Source organism: Malaclemys terrapin, chromosome 13, assembly GCF_027887155.1.
Source record: "Malaclemys terrapin pileata isolate rMalTer1 chromosome 13, rMalTer1.hap1, whole genome shotgun sequence".
Lineage (NCBI taxonomy): Eukaryota > Metazoa > Chordata > Testudines > Emydidae > Malaclemys > Malaclemys terrapin.
In genome coordinates this window covers 28,038,236-28,056,873 of record NC_071517.1, presented here as the reverse complement: position 1 = coordinate 28,056,873, position 18,638 = coordinate 28,038,236, and the positions used below count along the sequence as shown (strand labels likewise).

At 47.6% G+C, this 18,638-nt stretch overlaps 1 protein-coding gene across 1 annotated transcript in view; it reads right to left on the bottom strand.

The window, feature by feature from the left end:
- Positions 1-6,652: 6,652 nt before the first annotated feature.
- LOC128848298 (butyrophilin subfamily 1 member A1-like) overlaps positions 6,653-18,638 on the bottom strand; it is a 49,764-nt gene continuing 37,778 nt past the window's right edge. Inside the window, exon 8 of the mRNA XM_054048210.1 lies at positions 6,653-10,533. Coding sequence (XP_053904185.1) covers positions 10,019-10,533 — 515 coding nt within the window. The 3' untranslated portion in view covers positions 6,653-10,018. The remainder of the gene's footprint in view (positions 10,534-18,638) is intronic.

The window sequence follows — 18,638 nt, the reverse complement described above, 5'->3', positions numbered from 1 at the left end:
GGGGAGGATGTTTACCCATTGTCCCGGAAAAGCATAATTCATGGACTGAAGATAACCCAGTGGTAACTGTTATGTGGTCACCTCACTTTACCATCCATACATTGATGCCCCACATGTCCTTAGTCTGCACATTCCCTCGTACGACAGGTAGACAGATTTTATTATCCAATTTTTTCAAGTCCCTTATGGTGGGCCTGGGAATGTTAGGCCCGGGACCATGACTGAGGAATGTAGTGTTATGACTGAGCCTTAGCGGCACTCCCAAATAATTAATATATATCAGTAATATGGATATTGTGTATGTATTTGTAGTGTATACAGGCATATATGTATAGTATGTATGTGTACATATAACAGCACTTTATATCCAAGCATAACAATTCTTTTCCAATCTGGTGGTGTAGTTTGGCCCTTGTGGTACTGCAGATAGCAACCCACTTTTATTAGGGCAATTACAGTTACCATCTGTATTAGTAGTAGTAGTAGGCTGAGTGTTTTGAAATACTGGGATAGGCATTGTTATAGTGTGTTCCACAGTATTATGTATATGAGAAGTAAAACAGAAATTTGGAATAGTGACACTACAAATGAGGTCTTTATATATCAATATCTTGTAATTAGTTCCTATCCAGTACTGTGCATTCATGTTATGGGTCACCCTTACTGCTGGTTGTCACCCTCTGGTAAGCTTTGCTAGGCAGGAAACAAGAATGGCTAGCTTCTCTGTTCCATGGATTGCATTGCCCCATGATACACCAGTAGTTGATGTAGATCGAGTTGTTTTTTATGGATGCTGTCTTTCCGATAACCTACTCAATGGACAGGAACCAATTTATCTAATATTGCTATATCAGGATTTAGTATTGGTATCCAGACACTGATCAAGATTGTTTTGAATAACATGTGCTTTAGTTAGGATGCAGTGTCAGTAACCCAAATTATGACTGGTACTAACAGGGAATTTGTTAACCCAATTTGTAGTTACTTAGGGTTACCATATTTCAACAATCAAAAAAGAGGACGAGAGGAGCCCCGCCCTAATCCTGCCCTAGCCCCGCCCCTGCCCCTTCCACTCCCTCCCACTTCCCACCCCCTCAGAACCCCCAACCCTCCCCCCCACTCCTTGTCTCCCTGACTGCCCCCTCCTGGGACCCCTGCCCCTAACTGCCCCCCAGGACTCCACCCCCTACCTAAGCCTTCCTGCTCCTTGTCCCCTGACTGCCCCCACCTGAGACCTTCCCCACATCCTAACTGGCCCCCTAGGACCCTACCCCCACCTGTCGCCTGACTGCCCCAACCCTTATCCACACCCCCACCCCCTGACAGCCCCTGCCCCAGAACTCCTGACCCATCTAAACCTCTCTGCTCCCTGTCCCCTGACTGCCCCCTCCTGGGACCCCTGCTCCTAACTGCCCTCCAGAACCCCACCCCCTATTTATGTACAGGCGTGACGACCTGCCCTTTCCTGGTTACTATACGCGGCCAGTCCGCATCCACATCCAGTAGTTAAAAAAAAAAATTAATAATTTAAATTGGAATTTCATCCATTAATAAGTATTTATTATATAGTTAAAACCATTCTATTGAAGGACAGATATTAAATAACACTAAATATGTTAATGTTCAAAACAATATTAAAAATTTGAAAATTTAGAGCATGGAAACCAAAATAGCTAAAATTTAGTTTTGGCAAGATACACGGAATGGAAACTCCGGGATCTTTACCTGTCACTGAATATAGCCATCATACCAATAGTGGAATATAAAACAAGTCTAAATATACCCTCCTTAAAATTTTTACTTCTTTCCATTCCCAATAATTGTAACAAATCATTATTACCTTCACTCCACTTGCCACGCGCCCCAAGCACAAAACCAAAGAAGTGAATATTTTTACCTCCCGTTAAGTTTTTAATTTCTTCCTCTAACTCAAGATAATAAGCCACCTTCTCACTGTGGGCTTGTTCCAAACTTCCGGCATTATCCTCCCATCGCACTGTAACATCAACCACCACTGCTGTATCTCCTTTTATAAATATAATATCCGGCTTTCTTAACTCACCCTTACTATTTCTCAAATGGGGCTCTATCATTGCCTTCCACCCTAATTTACCAACCTTATCTACAACTGCAGCCACTACTCTATTATGCCTTTTTATCCTAGCATTCTTAGTCTTATAACATTGTCCTGAGATATGGGGAACAGTCTCCCGCACTTTACCGCACCATCTACAAAGAGCATTTACACCTCCTCTTCCTCTTGCTAATGTCTCCCTAGTAGGATAAATATTTGCCCTAAGCTGCAATGCTGCGATATACGCTGACGATTTAACTTTACTAGAGTTTCTAAAAATCGAATTACTAATTAAATCATTTTTAAAATATTTTATCCCTATTCCCTGACATCTCAGTTCCGACCATCTTAAAAATTCCTCTTCCCTCCATTTCTTGGGATGAGATGTTATTGCACTAAATGACAATATTTTATCCACAAGATTTTCTCCTGCATATAGATAAGATAGGTCCATCCAATCATCTCTCGAGACAATATGTCTCCTCCATTTACGAATTAACATATTTGGGATTTGCACACTAAACTTAGTGAGAGCTAAACCACCATCCCTACCTCTAGAATAAAATATCCCATCTGTGGTACACTGAGGTAAATGTAAAATCTCTTTAACTATTTTTCTAACTAACACATCAAGATCGTCTAAAAGATTAAAAGGGGGTTCTATTAAAAGAAGATTATAAAATAGCTTCGGTAAGATGTATGTCTGTAAAATTAATATTTTTTGGGCCGGTTTTAATGGGGCCTTAATTAAATTCTCACTCCAATCTTTCAATTTTTCTTTAAGTACCGGTCCCCCTACACCTATCCAGGGATCTATTCTAGCCCCTAAATATTTTTCAAAATCCCCTGGTTGAACATATTCAATCTCCTCTGACCCTATCTGCCAATTATCCTTAGGATTAACTACATAGGTTTTATGTTTAGTTAAAATATGAAAGCCTTTCGTTTTCTTCACATTAACAGAGAGATTAGTATTTTTACAAAACTCCTCTAAGATACCCAAATTTTTGATCATTCCTTTATATGAGCTACTTAAAATTGCCACATCATCGGCAAAAGCCAATGACGTGACACTATTACCCTTAACATAAAAACCACTTCCTTCTACTTCTAATCTAGTTAAAAGGGGATCCATAGCAATATTAAACAAAATTGGGGACAACGGGTCACCCTGCTTGACCCCCCTCCTAATTAAAATAGACTCAGTAGCTTCATCACCCACCCATACCCTAGTTGTGCAATTATCATAAAGGTCCCTAATAATATCTATAAAATGTTCATCTATACCAAATCTTCTCAACCCGGCTATTATATGTCCGTGTCCCACAGAATCAAATGCTTTAGCCAGATCTACGAACACTATTGCAATTTCATTCCCATTTCGTTTAGCCCCTTTAATCAAATTATCTAATATAGCAATATTTTCCTCACACCCAGGGGCGGATATAAACCCTTTTTGTCTACTACATATCTTAACTGTTTCCACCAGTCTTTTTGCTAATATTTTGGTATAGATTCTAATCCAAACTGACCCAATGGTCTCCAAGATGTTAACTTCTTTATTTCCTCCTCATCTTGTGTCTTTGGTATTAAAATCGTTCTATTTTTCTTAAATTCATCTGGTACCTGTCTATTTAGAAACCATATATTAAAAATTTTTGTAAGTATTAAGGAGTCTAAATTAAAAATATCCCACAAATTGCTCACTTTTACTTTATCTGGGCCAGGAGCACTATCTTTTCTTATTTCTCTTAAAGCTATTCTAATCTCATCCACAGAGATCGGACTCATTAATATATCATTATCCGCATTCTCTGTGGATGATGGCCACCCTATCATATTACCATGTCCAATTGTTCCCAAAATTTTTATATAGTATTCCTCAATTTCTTTCATAGGGATAGCACACTTAGCCTTATCTGGCTCTCCCATTATAATGCGAGTCAATCTTCTTCTATCCTTATCAAATAATTGTTGATAGAATTTATACTTAGCTTTCTTTGTAGCATATCTCCTAATTGCATTAAATTGCTTCCTTCTCCCCTCCTTTCTCATCTTCCCTTTTCCTTTATTCCTCAACTCTATTTGACTTTCATTTCTAGGGTCCTTTCCCTCTACTAATGAATAACATAATTTTTCCAACATTGCCCATCCGAGAGCTTTTGTTAAATCCTCCTTTAATAATCCTTCAATTTCCCCTAAACTATTTATTATTTCTCTTCCCTCCCTACTTTGTTTTCCCCGTTTACATATTTTCTCCACTAAATCCACTTCTGGATGTCCTTTTAGTGGGAAAACCCTCTCTCTTGGGGGCGGAGTTTCTAATATATTTACTCTAATGTCCTCTACCTCAGTCACTTCCTCCCTATCTCCTGTTACCACTAACTTCTTCTTTGCTAATTCTCGTCTTTTATCTGATATTTGTTTATTCGTTTTGGTCCTCATCTCGCTCTCAGTACATTTATTTATATTCCTTTTCCCAATATATTTCCTTTCCAACTGTATAAGCTGCGCAACCTTATCTTTGGTCCATATACGAGATCTAGTCGATCCCTCTTTGATCTTACTTTTAGCAGCCATATCTTCTTTTCTTTGCTCATTCCTCACAGCAGGGTGTCTATGTCTACAGTGTTGGCTCAATCCAGATCTAGTATGAAAACCAAGCCCACAGACCGAGCACATATGGCTCTTCATTGGGGTATCCGCCTTCCTAGGTATGCACTTGGGGTAGTGGCAAGCTATATTATGATATTGAGAAGATTTTCCACATTTACTACATACAACTCGTATGGCTTTACTTTTATGAACCACATTAATGTGTTTGGCCCATTTACCAAATGTTGGTAATATCTGGGGACATATTGGACAATTAAAACTATCAACGGGATACTCTAAATAAAAAACCCCATCCTTCCACGAACTACTTTCTAATATATTTATATTACTACCAGTACTGTTAAGATCCTTATTACAATCCCTATTAAAATCAGTACTTGGTCTAAAACTATTTAATAAACTAGACCCATTAACTAAATGAGCATTAAGATATCCCGATTCCCTAACATATGGATCATCAAATGTACTTAAATACTTAAAATCTGGATTAAAACTGTCCATAGTTAAATCATTAAAAGTGTCCCTTGTAAAAACCATCGGTAAGATAGATAAAATCTCCTCACCATGATCATCACAAACATTCTCCTCTACCTCCTCTCCATGCTCCACTGGGAGGACTTGATTCTCACTCTCATTCTCATGAGACTTCATTATAGTCCACACCATTTTATCCATTGGTCCAGCGACCCTGATCACACCCCTAATATATTTAACACGGTCAGCCGGGGCATCAAAGCCAACAGCGGGGGCGTTATTAACCCGGTCCAGCGCCAATCCGGTATAAAAATATAAATTACTTTTTTCCATAGCTAAAAGATTTATCCTTCTCAGGGGGAAACTAACCCTTTCCAGGGGGAAACTAACCCGTACCTGGGGGAAACTTACCCTTTCCAGGGGGAATCTAACCCTTACCAGGGGGAGTCAACCCGTACCTGGGGGAGGCTACCCTTACCAGGGGGGCATCCATGTGGCACCATATGGGGCTGCCCAACCCCAACCCACACCCCACTGAATGTGGGATGTGGGTTCGTCCTCCGCAATCCGCCTGACTATCCGAGCCAGTTACCGGCTCTCATCACGAGGAGGTAGCGGTTGGACTTGCAATCCAGAGGCTTTCCTCAAAGAGGGGTCCCAAACAGCATAATGTCAAGCTCTAACGGGCGTGTGAGAAAAGGCTCAGATCTTGGTAGGGGTTGCCCCTATTGACCGGGCTCACGCCCACCCCACCTCACCGATAACCCATTCTCTCACTACCCTCAGGCAATGTTTCCGTCCAAGCCCGACAGCTGAGAGGGTCCAGAGACGCATGGAGAGCCATTAAGAGAGCCATTAAGCCTCCCTGTGCCTTGTCCCCTAACTGCCCCCTTCTGAGACCCCCCCACCTGTACTCTGACTGCCCAGAACCTTACACCCCCAAACCCCAGACAGCCCCCCCAAACTCCTGACCCATCCAACCCTCTCCCCTGCTCCCTGTCTCTTGACTACCCCCCTCCAGAACCTCCCTGCCGCTTCTCTGACCCCCTGGCCCCCTTACTGTGCTGCAGAGCAGCGCGCTCGGCAGCGGGGGAGGGGAGCAGGGTTGGAGCTCCAGACTGCCAGAGGCCGAGGCGAACGGCCAGCCGGCAATCTGCGAATACAGGGAGGGGGAGGGGACTGGTCTCAAGTTGCAGGGGAGAGGAGGGGGGAAGTGGAGGAAGGGCTCAGGCTGCCGGAGCCCTGTGCAAGTGGCACGATCTGGCCGGCTGTCCTGTAAGCCGCGCACACTCTGCATGGGGGGGGAAGTCCGGACATTGACAAATTCCCCCCGGACGCTATTTTTAACTCAAAAAAGCCAGACCTGTCCGGGGGAATCCGGACGAATGGTAACCCTATAGTTACTGTGTAACTTAATTTCTTTATCAATTTGTTTTTTCCTTGCCTTCATGTTGTTTGCTGCCATTCATTTGGTGATTTTTACCTGTGTGTTGGTTAAACAGTTTAGCAAGGTTATGCACATTATAAATGTTGTACAGCAATAATACAGTAGTACAGCAATAATACAGTTGTTTCTACACAGTAACCAAGTTGAAATTAAATGACAGTTTATCCTGGTCCAGTAGTGTTTTTTAGCTGATTGTTAACTTAATTGTCCATATATGGTAGATAGAGGTGTATTTGACCAGTCTCTTATTTATACAGCACTTCATTTTTCTTTTCTTGATGCTTGGGGGTTTCTTCTGGTGGCTTTGTGGTACGATATCTTCTGGTGTCTTTGGTCTGTGGGATGCAACTTTCAACAGCTTAAGTTTTTTGGTTGTTTGTTTTTACATTTCTCTTGTTTTTAGTAACCCAAATTTAATACACAGATTAATTTAGTGTTTACAATGTAATAGAAACCAAGTCTTTTATAACACTAGCTATACTTTTGCAGTTGTTGTATAGACATTCATTTTCATTTGAGGTGCATTACTAATATTTTATACTAAATGTAATGCTTAGCTGCTAAAATAAATGCTCACAATCTTCTGTGAGAAGGTGTATTGCCTTTTTTTTTTTGCTAAACATTCTATGTTAGCAAAAGAGTCAATAACATAATTTTTACCAAGCTTTTTAGAGTTAATTTGCTTGTGATACCAGTTTCACTCTTGTTAACTGTTTAGAAGCATAAGCTCTAACAACCACTGCTTCCCATTAACATAATGTAGCAAAAGAAAAGCGTATAAAATTAAACCAACTATAAAATTAAACCAAAATAAATTTTAAATACAGGTCCATGCAAATACTTTGAGGGTATTATACTTTTATGATGCTTAGTTGTGTTTGGAAGACAAAGGTGGAAACCTGTTGAAATTGTTTGGTTAGCTTTATGCATAAATTGTTATTTTTAAACATTTTTGCTATCACATTCTTATAACTATATTCAAAAGTGCAAACAAGTTTATAAAAAGCCTAAACAAGAAATTGACATTTTGTTAATATTATCTTTACCTTAATGTTGCGGTTTCCCCTTACATTTTTTCTTTGAATGACAAATTTTAAAAAAAAATGTGATTGATAAAAGAGAATTCTTTTTGTTTGCAATTGAATTATTTGTTGAGGTAGAAATATATGTACCTATATTTGTAACTGAAACCTTTTTGAACTTTGCATCAAAAAAATTGGTGTTACTGCTACTATGATTATACCCCAACATATATTTTTAAAAGGGTATAAAATTGACTTTTGTTGCAACAAAATAAAAATAATAAAAAATAGTCATGTGACACACACAACATACAACACAGGACAATGCACATGACATACAGGACAAACGTACAATTAAGAACAAATGGCACCAGAATTCTATTAATAACTATACAAAATAAGGCAAACAAAAACAAAAAATTAAAAGGGTTAAACATTTGAATAAACAAGTTATTACCTTATTTAAAACTTTTAGCAAAAATTGATAAAAATATATTAATATTTGCCCAATTTATTATATTAATTTGGTAACAAGGGATTTTGCATTACTTTATATTTAACATTATTTTAAAACTCTGCTATATGGAAATAAGAAAAGCCCATGTTTCAAATATTAGTGAGTGATTAGAATTAGAAGCAGAGTGTGCATTTCTGTTGCTTGGCAACCATATCTTCAAGAAAGTTAGGAATAATTCCAACTGTTGCATTCCTGAAGGTTAAAATAATTAATTTACTGGATTTATTTAAAGTAAAGTTTTTAACCTTGTTTTCTTTTTGTTTCTTGTTTTGTTCTGTTTTCAATTGCTTTATCTTTTGGAGGTTTCTGTAAAAACTCTAACTTTTAACTTTTAACACAGAGAAAGAGTGGAAGTGAGGAGAGGCGGGGAAAAAGAGGTGTGGGGGCGTGAAGAGCAACCTAGGAAAGGTAGCAAGACCTGAGCCAAGAGAGATTAACTATCAAGGTGTTTGAAAGTACAGGCAGCAGCAGCAAGTTTAGCAAACTGAGAAAGCATATAAAGGAAAAAACTTAACCGGTATGTAAACATATTTGAGAAAGAAGGTTATATTTTTAGATATGAGCGCAGAGTGTGGTTCCGTGAGTCAAAGCAGTTGGGTACTGCACGGTTGGAAACTGTGCCCCTAGTTTTTATCCTGGCTTTGAGAGGAGAGTTGGGGTAGTTACCTGCTCTTGTAAAACCTGAATTTGTTCCCCCAGTGTCTGTTGCTTTTGTCTGAATGCCAAATGGATTGCAGGAGTGCCCTTTTTTTGCTGCAGTTAACTGTTTTTGGGCAACTCCATGTGCCATCCTCCTTTCTTTGACATGGTTTCTATTGTCGAGTGTCGACCTACTGTGTACAAAGTTCAATATTTCTTGAGCCCATAAACACTTACTTTAGCCCACAAAGACAAAACCACCATAAACTGAATTCACAGTCTTGATGAATTAATTTGTACAATGCAATATTTAATGAGAAAAAAAATTCCGATGGCCTCACTACCGTCACTCAGCTGGAGGGCCTACAGTAGGGCCTAAAAATTAGGGCCTAAAGCTATAGTCTATGGGTTAATCCAGGCCTGGGCTCAAGGGGAGAAATCGGAGGGGCTGGATGGGCAGAATTTTTACAGGGGCCAAAATACATCCAGAGGAGGGTACAACAGATTCAAGGAGGGGAAGAAGAGAGGCAAATGGACAAAACTGGGGACAGGAGCTAGGGTTCAGATGGGGTGAGCTGCACTGCCAGATAGGCGCAGAAGGGAAAGCCCCTGAATAGGGAGAGGCAGGAGGGGATAAAAGTTAGCACAGATGGGCAACAGTTGTATCAGCAACAGTTTCAAAATAGGGTGTGGGTGGTAGAAGGACTTGTGTTTCTCACTGGATGGTCCATCTCAGCACCCCCTTCCCCAGGTCTGTGGTGTTAAAAGGCCTGTGCGGCCCAATGTTCAGGTACCACAGCTCTTCTCTAGCTGAAGTGGTGGACTGAGCTGCCAAAGGGGATTTGATTCAGGGAAACAGTTTACACACACATACACACACACACACCCCATCATAAAACAAATTGATACTTTTTACAAGTGTTTTCCCTGTTTCAAAGAATTCCTGGTCAGTTTCCGGTGCTGTAACGTGTCTGCATGGAGTCTCATAGTAGCTCAAAAATTTGTCTTATCCGCTGTTCTGATTGTCTGAACTGGCCTCTCTTTTCTGAACCCCCCTGGAAATGTAGTTCCACATCTTTTAATTATTTATTTTAACAATCTTATTTTATGACAGTGTCCTGTGGTTTGCGAACCCACCTGAGAGATGGGACACCCTGTGGGCCCAAACCCCTGCTCCCATCAGGCTTTCATTATTTAGCCACAGTTGGATATTCCCTCCCCCACATGTCTCAGGGACACAGTCTGAGCTGGGCTCTCCACCCCAGCCAGACCCAGGGTCGGATTCTCTCCCCAGGGACAGAGGCGGGTGGGAAAGTGAAGATCAGGGTCTCATTACCAGCATCGAAAAATGTCACCTGCCCCTGATCACAGTCCAGACAAACCCAGATCCTGCTGGGGACTTGGCTCAGGGGCAGGAGGGTTATAGGGGAAGTGAGGGCCCGGAACTCATCCCCCCACAGTTGCACAGCCCAGATCCCCGTCTCAGGGTTATGCTCAATCCGTCCCTTCCTGCTCACAGACTCTCTGGCCACCCCCACAGCCCAGTATTGCCCATCCCCCACCTCCACCTCCCAGCAATGTCTCCCCGAGTTGAATCCCTCACACCCCAGCACACAGAGCACAGAGTCAAATCTCTCAGAGTTGTTGGGCAGATCCGGCCGTGTGTCTCCCCATCTCACACTTTTCTGATCCTTAGAGAGGACGAGGTCACGATGAGCCATATCTGGATCCAGAGTCACATTTGCTGGGGACAGAATGAATCAGAGCGTTAGAGACAGAACTCAGCCCTGGGAGAGGGTTTGATCACATTTGCTGCATGAGGAGAGAATAAAATCAGAGCATTAATGGCAGAGCTCAGCCCTGGGGAAGGTTTTCATCATGTCAGTGACAGATAGGGTGACCAGATAGCAAGTGTAAAAAATCGGGACTTTTTTTTTTCTGGGGCCGGGGGTGGGGGAGGGGAATAATTGCCTATATAAGACAAAGCCTTTAATACTGGGACCTTTGGTCACCCTAAGCCCAGGGCTCCCTAACACAGCTCAGCTGACTCAAGTCCCACTAACCCTGCACTTAAACTGAGGGGCAGACTCACCCAAAGTGGCCCTGACTCTCCCGCTTGGCTTTATAACCACCCCCACTGCGGGAGATAGTTGGGGGGACACATGGGAAACTGCCCCACATCGAGACACCACGTGCCCCTGCTCTCTGCCATGGACCACTTAGTGCCCTCTCCACCCAGCCAAATGCCCTCGTTGGATCATGGCTGCTGGCAGGCAGCAGCCCGGACGGGGTGGCCACGTGGGGGCGGCGTGGCGGCGGCCGGGGAGTTATTTACCCCGCTGGCGTGCACAGCGCCCAGTACCGAACTGAGTCCACGCACCGCAAAGAGCTGTCCGTACAGTGACTGGGGAGCGGAGCTATGTGGTCTGTGGGGAGGGGCAGTGCTGGGGCCCCTTCCAGCTGCCTGGAGCCAGGTGGCAGCGGCTCCACCAGTGGCACTGTGCCGCCGCTTCGGGGTGGGCTTCTCCCCCAGTTCACAGCCGCGCCGGCTCGCTGCGCTTCCCGGGATGGCGGGAGCCCGGGGCGGCGCTCTCTGTCTCTCTGCGCCGCGCACGGGGCCCCGACCCTAAGAGCCAGAGGGACCTGCTGGGGAGGTGAGGTGGGGCATCCCCAGCGGTGCTTACCTGGGGCGACTCCCGGGAAGCATCCGGCAGGTCCCTCTGGCTCCTAGGGTCAGGTCAGGTTGGGAGGACACTCTGCCCGCTGCCAGCACCTGCAAGCCCCGCCCCTGCAGCTCTGATTGGGCAGGAGGGAGCCAGTGCAGCATGCAGAGACCCCCTCTGCCTCTGTGCCTAGGGGCCACCAGCACTGCAGGCTCCTGTCGGCGGGTGGGCGCGCCACCGGGAGCTGCCCCAGAAAGCACCACCATGCCAGCCCTGGGACTTTGGCGGTGAGCAGTCCCCGATATTGGGACAAAGGGCATCCCGACTGATGTGCGGTCGGGACGCGGGACAAATGTGTTAAAATCGGGATGTCTGGTCACCCTAGTGATAGAATCTACCCCAGCTGGAAAGTGAACCAGGGAATCTCCTTCCTCCAGGATTTACTCTGCTCTGAATGGGAAGCAGCTCTGAGATCTCAGCAAATTGCAGGGGAGAGTCACTCCCCTGGCAGGGAGGGGTCAGTGACAGAGAGAAATGATCGGCTGGGCCAGGCCTCAGACTCAGAATCTTTCTCCTCCTGCCCCCACCTCTCCCTAAGGAAGGAAGTAGAGACGCTGGTATCATAGGGGAGCCCAGCAGAGTATTATGAAAACTCTCTCTGTGCTCAGGGCTCACTCAATCTATTCTCCTCCCGCTGCAGAGACCCCTCCCCATCTTAAATCTCACTGCATCCCAGCTGCCTCTGTGCAGGATTTTGTTATGGTTCCTCCCCTTTGACACGTCTTCTAAAACGTAACATACTTTGGATCTGCTCCTTTCCAGATAACAATGGGATTCTGGGTACCTAGGTTTCATGTGCCCCAGACTGGATTGTTTAGCAGCAGGCACAGTTTCCATAATCCAGAGAACCCAGCAGAAATGTGTAAATAATGGTCCACAGCTTGTCTGTGCAGAAAAGATGGTGAACAATGTATTTCCCTATATTTGGGGATTTAACAGGAGTGGTGAGGGGAAAAAATGGTGTGTGTCTGTCTATACTAGCTATGAGATAAAACGGTTACTCACCTTCTCGTAACTGTTGTTCTTCGAGATGTGTTGTTCATGTCCATTCCAAGCAGGTGTGTGCGCGCCGCATGCACGTCAGCTGGAAGATTTTACCATAGCAGCGTCCGTAGGGTCGGCTCTGGCGCCCCCTGGAGTGGCGCCTTCATGGCGCTGTATATAGGGGCCAGCCGACCCCCCACTGACTCAGTTCCTTCTTGCCGATACTCCGACAGCGGGGAAGGAGGGTGGGTATTGGAATGGACATGAACAACACATCTCGAAGAACAATAGTTACGAGAAGGTGAGTAACCGTTTTTTCTTCTTCGAGTGATTGTTTATGTCCATTCCAAGCAGGTGACTCACAAGTCCAAGTCTAGGTGGTGGGGTCGGAGGTCACTGCAGTCTGGAGGACTGCGCGGCCAAATGCAGCATCCTGCCTAGCCTGGTGCATAATGGCGTAGTGAGCCGTAAAGGTATGTATTGAGGACCAGGTGGCCGCTCTACAAATCTCCTGTGTTGGGATGTGGGCCAGGAACGCAGCTGAAGAGGCCTGCACTCTTGTGGAGTGGGCCGTGATAGCAGGGGCTGGCACATTGGCCCGACTGTAGCACTCCTGGATGCAGGTTCTGATCCAGGACGAGATCCTCTGTGACGTGACCGGGAGCCCCTTCTTATTGTCAGCCACAGCGACGAAAAGTTGGGTCGACTTCCTGAAGGGTCTCGTCCTTTCTATATAGAACGCTAGAGCCCTGTGAACATCCAGAGAATGCAGCCTGTGCTCCTTCGCGGAGGAGTGTGGTTTGGGATAAAACACAGGGAGAAAAATGTCTTGACCCATGTGAAACGGGGAAACCACCTTAGGTAAGAACGCAGGGTGCGGTCTGAGTTGGACCTTGTCCTTGTGGAAGACGGTGTATGGAGGCTCGGATGTCAGAGCTCTGAGTTCCGATACTCGCCATGCTGATGTGATAGCCACCAAGAACACGACCTTATATGAGAGGTATAACAGCGAGCATGTAGCCAGCGGCTCGAATGGAGGCCCCGTGAGGACAAACAGGACCAAATTGAGGTCCCAAGCAGGGACAGGTTGACGGATATGTGGGAACAATCTGTCAAGACCTTTAAGGAAATGTCCAACAAGTGGGTTTGCAAAGACTGAGGTACCCCCCCTCTCCCGGGTGGAATGCGGAGATTGCAGCGATGTGTACTCGAATCGAGTTGTCTTAGATGTAGCAAGTAGTCCAAGATAAGAGGGACCTGGGCGAGCAAGGGGGCTTGACCGCGTTGTGTAGCCCAGAGGGAGAAGTGCTTCCATTTGGCCAAATACACAGACCTTGTCGAGGGCTTCCTGCTGCCCAACAGGACCTGTCTGACCTGATGAGAACATTGTAATTCCCGTGGGTTGAGCCACGGAGCATCCAAGCTGTAAGGTGGAGCGACTCCAGTTTCGGGTGAAGGAGGCGACCGCGATCCTGCGTGATCAAGTCTGGTAGTAGGGGTAACGTGAGTGGAACCCTCGTAGACATGAGTAGGAGAGACGTGTACCAATGCTGGCGTGGCCACGCAGGAGCTATGAGGATGAGTCGAGCGTGATCTCTGCAGACCTTGAGGATCACTTTGTGAATCAAGGGAATCGGGGCGAAGGCGTAGAGAAGCCCGTCTGCCCAAGAGAGGAGGAACGCGTCTGATAGGGAGCCCTGACTGCATCCCATGAGGGAGCAGAATTGACGACACTTCCTGTTCTCGTTGGGAGCAAACAGGTCCACATGGGGATGACCCCAAAGTCAGAAAATTGAGAACTACATCCCAGCGGATAGACCACTCATGACTCTGGAACGAGCGACTGAGAGTGTCCGCAAGCGCGTTGTGCGTGCCGGGGAGGTAGGATGCTATCAGGTGAATTACGTTGTGTACGCAAAAGTCCCATAATGCCTGGGCCTCCTGGCAAAGGGGAAAGGAGCGAGCACCACCCTGTTTGTTGATATAAAACATCATTGGGGTATTGTCTGTGAGGACAGAAACACACTTGCCCGCAAGCTGGGACTTGAATGCCATGCATGCGAGGCGAACCGCACGTAATTCCCTGACATTGATGTGCAATGAGAGATCCTCCCTTGACCAAAGACCTTGAGTCCGGAGATGGCCCAGATGTGCTCCCCATCCCTGATCCGACGCGCCCGTTACCAGGGTCAGGGAGGGCTCTGGTTCGAGGAAAGGGACCCCCGCGCAGACCACCCGTGGGTCGAGCCACCATTGGAGGGAGTCCAACACCGGACGAGGTAACGTCACCACTGAGTCTAGGGAGTCCCTGACTGGCCGATAAACTCCTGCCAACCAAGATTGGAGAGGGTGCAGTCTGAGCCTGGCGTGTCTGATGACATAGGTACGTGCTGCCATGTGCCCTAGCAATTTGAGGCAGCTTCTTACTGTGGTGGTAGGGTAACTTTGGAGGCCGAGAATGATGTTGGACAAAGTTCGGAACCTGGCCTCTGGGAGATATACTCTGGCTTGTGTCGAGTCCAGAAGTGCTCCTATGAACTCGATTCTTTGTGTTGGAGAAAGAGTGGACTTGGCCTTGTTGATTAAGAGGCCGAGGGAGCTGAAGGTGTGCCTGATGAAGACCACCTGAACCTTCACAAGTGCCTTGGTCCTGCCCTTGATGAGCCAATCGTCCAGGTAAGGGAATACCTGGATCCCTTGCCTGCGGAGGAAGGCTGCCACGACTGCCATGCACTTTGTGAAGACCCTTGGGGCTGCTGATAGGCCGAAGAGTAGAACCATGAACTGTAGATGAATGTTGCCGGCGAGAAACCTGAGGTAACGCCTGTGGCGAGGGATTATTGCGATATGGAAGTATGCATCCTGTAAGTCGAGGGTGGCATACCAGTCTCCTGGATCCAGGGAGGGAATGATGGAGGAGAGGGAGACCATGCGGAACTTGAGCTTCTTGACAAACTTGTTGAGGCGTCGCAAGTCCAGAATAGGTCTGAGGCCCCCTTTCACTTTCGGTATTAGGAAATATCGAGAATAGAAGCCCTTGCCCCAAAGATCTCGAGGCACCTCCTCCACTGCCCCTGCTGTAAGGAGGGACTGAACTTCTTGACGGAGAAGTTGCTCATGAGAGGGGTCCCTGAAGAGGGACGGGGAGGGGGGCTGGTGGGGCTGGAGGGAGGAAAACTGGATAGAATATCCCTCCTCTACCGTGCGAAGCACCCAAGTATCTGACATGATCCGGGCCCATGCACGATAGAAGGGGGACAGATGTGATGAAAAGGTGAGGTTGGGAGGATCCAGAGATGTGTCCGGTAGGCCGTCCTCGACCGAACCCTCAAAACGGTGGCCTAGGCCCCTGCGGAGACCTTGGTTGGGTAGAAGACTAGCTGAAGGGCTGCTGTTGTTGTCTCCTCCTGCCCATCCGCGGTCTTCTGCACCCGGCATCACCTCGATTTTGAGGTTGATATGGATGCGGGGCCTGCGGAGGCCTAAACTGCCTACGCTGAGTAACCGGGGTGTGTAAGCCTAAAGAACGGAGGGTGGTCCGCGAGTCCTTTAGGCTATGGAGCCGTTTGTCCGTCTTTTCTGAGAAAAGCGTGGGCCCTTCAAAGGGTAAGTCCTGTATAGTCTGTTGGACTTCATGAGGAAGGCCGGAAACTTGAAGCCAGGCTCCGCGCCTCATGACGAGGCGAATCGGCTGCGTCCAAGGCTGCCTGAAGTGAGGCATGAGTAATTAATCTGCCCTCCTCGACAAGGGCCGAGAACTCGGTTCTTGAATCCTGCGGGAGGAGGTTCATAAACCTAGACAAAGCCGAGCACGTATTGTGTCCATACCGGCTCACTATTGCCTGCTGATTGGCAATACGCAACTGTAGGCCCCCCGTTGAATAGACCTTGTGTCCAAAGAGATCCAGCTTCTTAGCCTCTCTACTTTTAGGTGTGGATCCCTGAAATCTTTGATGCTCCCTCTGGTTGGCCGCATCCACCACTAGGGAGTCCGGCGGGGGGTGCGTGTAAAGATGTTCATAGCCCTTGGTAGGGACAAAATACCGCCTCTCAGTCCTTTTGGCTGTAGGGGCCAATGAAGCTGGGGTTTGCCACAAGGTACGGGTTGTGTCCGCAATGGATTTTATGAGGGGTAGGGCTACCCTCGATGGACCTGGCGGGGTCAGGATATCAATGACGGGATCGGTGTCCACCTTGATCTGTTCTGTCTGTATCGAGAGGCTCTGGGACTCTCAAGTAAGGAGCTGTTGGAGGAGCCTATTATCCTCTAAAGCTGGAGCAGCAGAAGTTCCCGCTACTGCCTCGTCTGGAGAGGAGGAGGAAGACATCCCATGTAGCTGCCCTTAATCTACAACGTCTCCCTCTGTAAGGGCCTGCGACACACGGTATTCCGGCTGCGTGGCCGGTGCGGGCTCAAGATGCGGCACCACGGCCGGTACCGGGGTCGCCACCGAGCACCGAGGAGTGCTGGGCGGTGCCTGCGCTGAAGGAGCAAAGCCCCCGTCGGTGCCGTTGTTTGACCTGGGGGTGCGGTAATGCCTTGTGGCACACTCGTATCAGACGGTGGTGCCGGTGGCGGTGGCATCAACGGCGGTGCAGCAGACGCTGAGGAGATGGAAGCGGTTCGTGAGCGGGGCCCGTACGCCTGACCCACCGACTGATGGTAGGCCCATGACGTCCAGAACAGCCACTGTGGCGGTTGCCAGTCCTGCTGCTGATGCCACTGTCGCGGGTACGGTTGGGCACTCCTACGCGAGGACGATCTGCTCCTCGATCTGTTAGAACAGTAAGAGTCCGCCTCCGAGTCAGAAGTCTCCGAATAAGAGGACATCGGAGGAGCGGTACCCACAGTCGCCAGCGGGGGTGCCCGCGCCGGTGCCGCTACCTTGGCGCCGTGTGGGGAGTGAGGTGAGTGCATCGCCAGTTTACCCTTAGAGTGATACTGGGGCCCGGCGGCAGCCGGAGGTTGTCTGCACTGGTGCGGCGACACCGGCACCGGAAGGTTCAAGAGGTCTGAGGCAGCCTCGAATGCCTCAGGTGTTGATGGGAGGCGGACCTCCTCCATCATGTCCAGGGACCTATGCCGTTCCGGACTCGACCCTGTCATCTCCGGGGCGGGAGTCAACGGAATGGCGGGATGGGTCTGCAGCGCGGGTTGTCCCGTAACAGTTGTGGACTGCGCCCGACCATTGGAGTCCCGGTGTGGAGACCGTTCGGTCCACGGCCTGTTCTTTTTAGCAGGCACCGGCAACGGGGAGTGGCGTCTTGTCGAAGATGATTTCTTATGCGCCGACTCTCTCCGGTGCTGGGGTTTTGGGCCCTTGGCCTCCTGACATATCTCCGGTGCCGGGGTACTGCGCAGCGAGGATGAAGTGCTGGGTGCCGGCTCTGAAGGCCCGGGATCCAATTGTGGCCGCAGAGCTGCCTCCATTAGGAGGACTTTAAGTCTCTGGTCTCTATCCTCGAGAGTCCTAGGGCGAAAAGCCCTGCAGATAGGGCACCTGTCCCTTTGATGGGCCTCGCCGAGGCACCGTAAGCACGAACAGTGCAGATCACTTTTCGGCAAAAACTTCCCGCAGTCCCGACAGAGTTTGAACCCTGGGGAGCCGGGCATGCCCCAGCGGGGCGACGAAAAGTTCGGGAACCCCCCCCAACTGATACCTAACTATCTAACACTAACACTAACCACTAACTAATAACTATGTACAAGAACTATAGAACACTGCCACGATTGCTAGAGAGCAAGAGAAGTTCCAGCTAGCCGTCACCGGTGGTAAGAAGGAACTGAGGCAGTGGGGGGTCGGCTGGCCCCTATATACAGCGCCATGAAGTCGCCACTCCAGGGGGCGCCGGAGCCGACCCTACGGAGGCTGCTATGGTAAAATCTTCCAGCTGGCTTGCACGCGGCGCGCACACACCTGCTTGGAATGGACATGAACAATCACTCGAAGAAGAATGTGGTGATTCAGTGGCTGCTGGAAGACAGACGAAGGTAGTGGTGAATTTAGGGAGGTTAAAATGTTGACTTGAGAGAAAAGCTGAGATTATGGTGGGTGGAGAGAGGAGAAAGGGAACATGATCAGAGCACTGATCACAGGAGCTCCCCTGCTGTCTGTAATGGATCCAGGACTGCTCCTGTCTG